At 50.5% G+C, this 2500-nt stretch overlaps 1 protein-coding gene across 6 annotated transcripts in view; it reads left to right on the top strand.

The window, feature by feature from the left end:
* The window catches only part of tcf7 (transcription factor 7), a 58135-nt gene that overhangs the window by 41486 nt on the left and 14149 nt on the right, over positions 1–2500 (top strand). For all 6 annotated transcript variants that reach the window (XM_083695762.1, XM_083695760.1, XM_083695758.1 and 3 more), the window contains exon 5: positions 380–467. In XM_083695762.1, coding sequence (XP_083551888.1) covers positions 380–467 — 88 coding nt within the window. The remainder of the gene's footprint in view (positions 1–379; positions 468–2500) is intronic.

The following is a 2500-nucleotide window of genomic DNA, read 5'->3' as shown; positions in this document are numbered from 1 at the left end:
GAGAGCTGCTTGAGAACTCAAGCTCTCCTCATTAAGAAGCTAATGGTGCTGTGGTGCAGGGGGAACTGTACAGCAGCTGGCCTTAGGAGAAGATGACATAAGATCAATTATACACACAAACACACACACACACAAAGTGTCTGGGTGTATGAGAATAGGGAGGTTGTGTGTGTGTGTGTGTGTGTGTGTGTGTGTGTGTGTTTGCGCTCGTGTGCGTGTATGGATGACCTATCTGAGGAGTGGCCCTGCCCTGTGTGTATGTGTGTGTGTGCGTGTGTGTGTGTGTGTGTGTAATGGTAGGTTCCCAGCCAGGTAATTGGGTCCTAGCTGAGCCAGAGGCCCTGACTTAACGACCCCCCTCCCTCTCTGTCCCCTCCAGGCGTTCACAGGCACCAGTCCCAGGACCTCTCCGGGTTCTACTCCCTACCCCCAGGTGGTGTGGGACAGATCCCCCCCTCCATGGGCTGGTGAGTTACACACACACACACACACACACAACACAAACACATATACAGACAACACACACACAAAAACAGAGGCGCACACATTTACATTTACAAACACACACACACACACACACACGCACACACACATAAACATATATACACAGAGGCAGACACATGTACATATACAAACATGCACACACACACACACACACACACACACAAATATATACACAGAGGCACACATACACCAACACACAAAGACGCACATAAACCCATAGGCACACACATACAAAAACACACATACACACAGAGACACACACACACAAAAACACACATACACAGAGGCACACGCACACAGTGGTAACCACACAGAGGCACACACACCTAGATACACACGTACATAATCTCTCTCTTACACACACACACCCCCACACACAAAGTCACACACACACACACACACACACAAAGTCACACACACACCCACACACAAAGTCACACACACCCCCACACACACAAAGTCACACACACACCCACATACACACACACACACACACACACACAAAGTCACACACACCCACACACAAAGTCACACACTCACACACACAAAGTCACACCCCCCCCCCCCCCCACACACACACAAAGTCACACCCCCACCCCCCCCCACCCCCACACACACACACACACACACACACACAGAGTTAACGTTCACATTAAACTGTTCCCCTTCACTTAGCTTCAGTGTCTCTGGTCTCTCTCTACCACCGTCTACCAGGCCAGTCATACACTGCCATGGTCAGTAGGTGGCGCTCCTCCCTCTGGTCTAACATACACCCCGATGTACCATGTTCTGGCAAACAATACGCTCATTGACTTGAGGATCAACATCATAAATCCCATGTATTAAAAGCTGTAACTGGCAAAACTGACTTTTGAGCAAATCCTCCCAAAACAGTTAAGGGCTTATCTTGCATGTGAAGGGGATTTGAGGGAGTTATAAAGGGAGCTGTGCTGTAGATGGACGTTGCTTCTCCATAAATGCTCATCTTTAACTGTCACTAAGGGGCTTCTGAAGTATTGTTGTTGTTGTTGTTGTTGTTGTTGTGGTTGTTGTTGTTGTTGTCGTCGACGTTGTAATAATCATCCAATAATCTTCTTAGCGACTGCAGATGGATTGTTTCCGTGTGTGTGTGTGTGTGTGTGTGTGTGTGTGTGTGTGTGTGTGTGTGTGTGTGTGTGTGTTTGTTTGGTTTCTTGTCTGCCTCTTTGTTTGAGCAAGAGAGAGAGAAGGAAGGAAATGTCATCCATTGTGGTGAAAAAGAGCCCGGCCGTGCCTGGTGTCCCTCTCTGGCCACCGTAGGGCCGGTGGCTGGGGCCGGCTGGGAGGATGTGTATTGTGTTCCGCACCCATGCAGCTGGAGAGGCTACAGAGACCTACGGAAAGCCTTTAGATACACACTTCATTGGTTTCGAAGCCATTTGGAAACAGAGGGAAACAATGCTCAGATTGCCATGGCCCCCCGAGTCCCAGTGGATTGTTAGTACAGTTGGATCCTTGACAGTGCCCACTGTAAACCTACTATCAAGTGAATAGTTAAGCCCCGTCTATGCCTGGAGCCAGAGTGGAAGAGATCTCTCCCAGACCCCCGGTAGAAGACGGGCCTACTAGTGAATGTAGTAGATGAGGATGTGGATGCGTCTCCTCCACATAGGCCTGTTGGCTGGTATTAGCATGTGAATAAATATGCCCCCCCCCCCAGGAGAGAGGCCTTTGAGAGGCTTGTGGTCTGAGATCAGCCTGTCTTGATCTGGGGATGGGGGTGGGGGAGGGATATATTTGGCTAGGGGTTGTGTGTGTGTGTGTGTGTGTGTGTGTGTGTGTGTGTGTGGATGCATGCAGCTGGGGGGGGGGGGGGGGGCTGCTGCATATCAAAGGCTCCTATCCTACTGTCCCCCACACCCCCATCCCCCTTCCATCACCACCATCATGTGTCATGTCCTACCATAGCGGAGGGGAGGTGAGATGAGGTGAGGGGAGGGGAGGGGAGGTGAGGGGA

The sequence above is a fragment of the Argentina silus genome (genome assembly GCF_951799395.1).
Source record: "Argentina silus genome assembly, chromosome: 2".
In the NCBI taxonomy this organism is placed as follows: domain Eukaryota; kingdom Metazoa; phylum Chordata; class Actinopteri; order Argentiniformes; family Argentinidae; genus Argentina; species Argentina silus.
The sequence above is the reverse complement of the archived record's forward strand: the minus strand, read 5'-3'. Positions and strand labels throughout refer to the sequence as shown.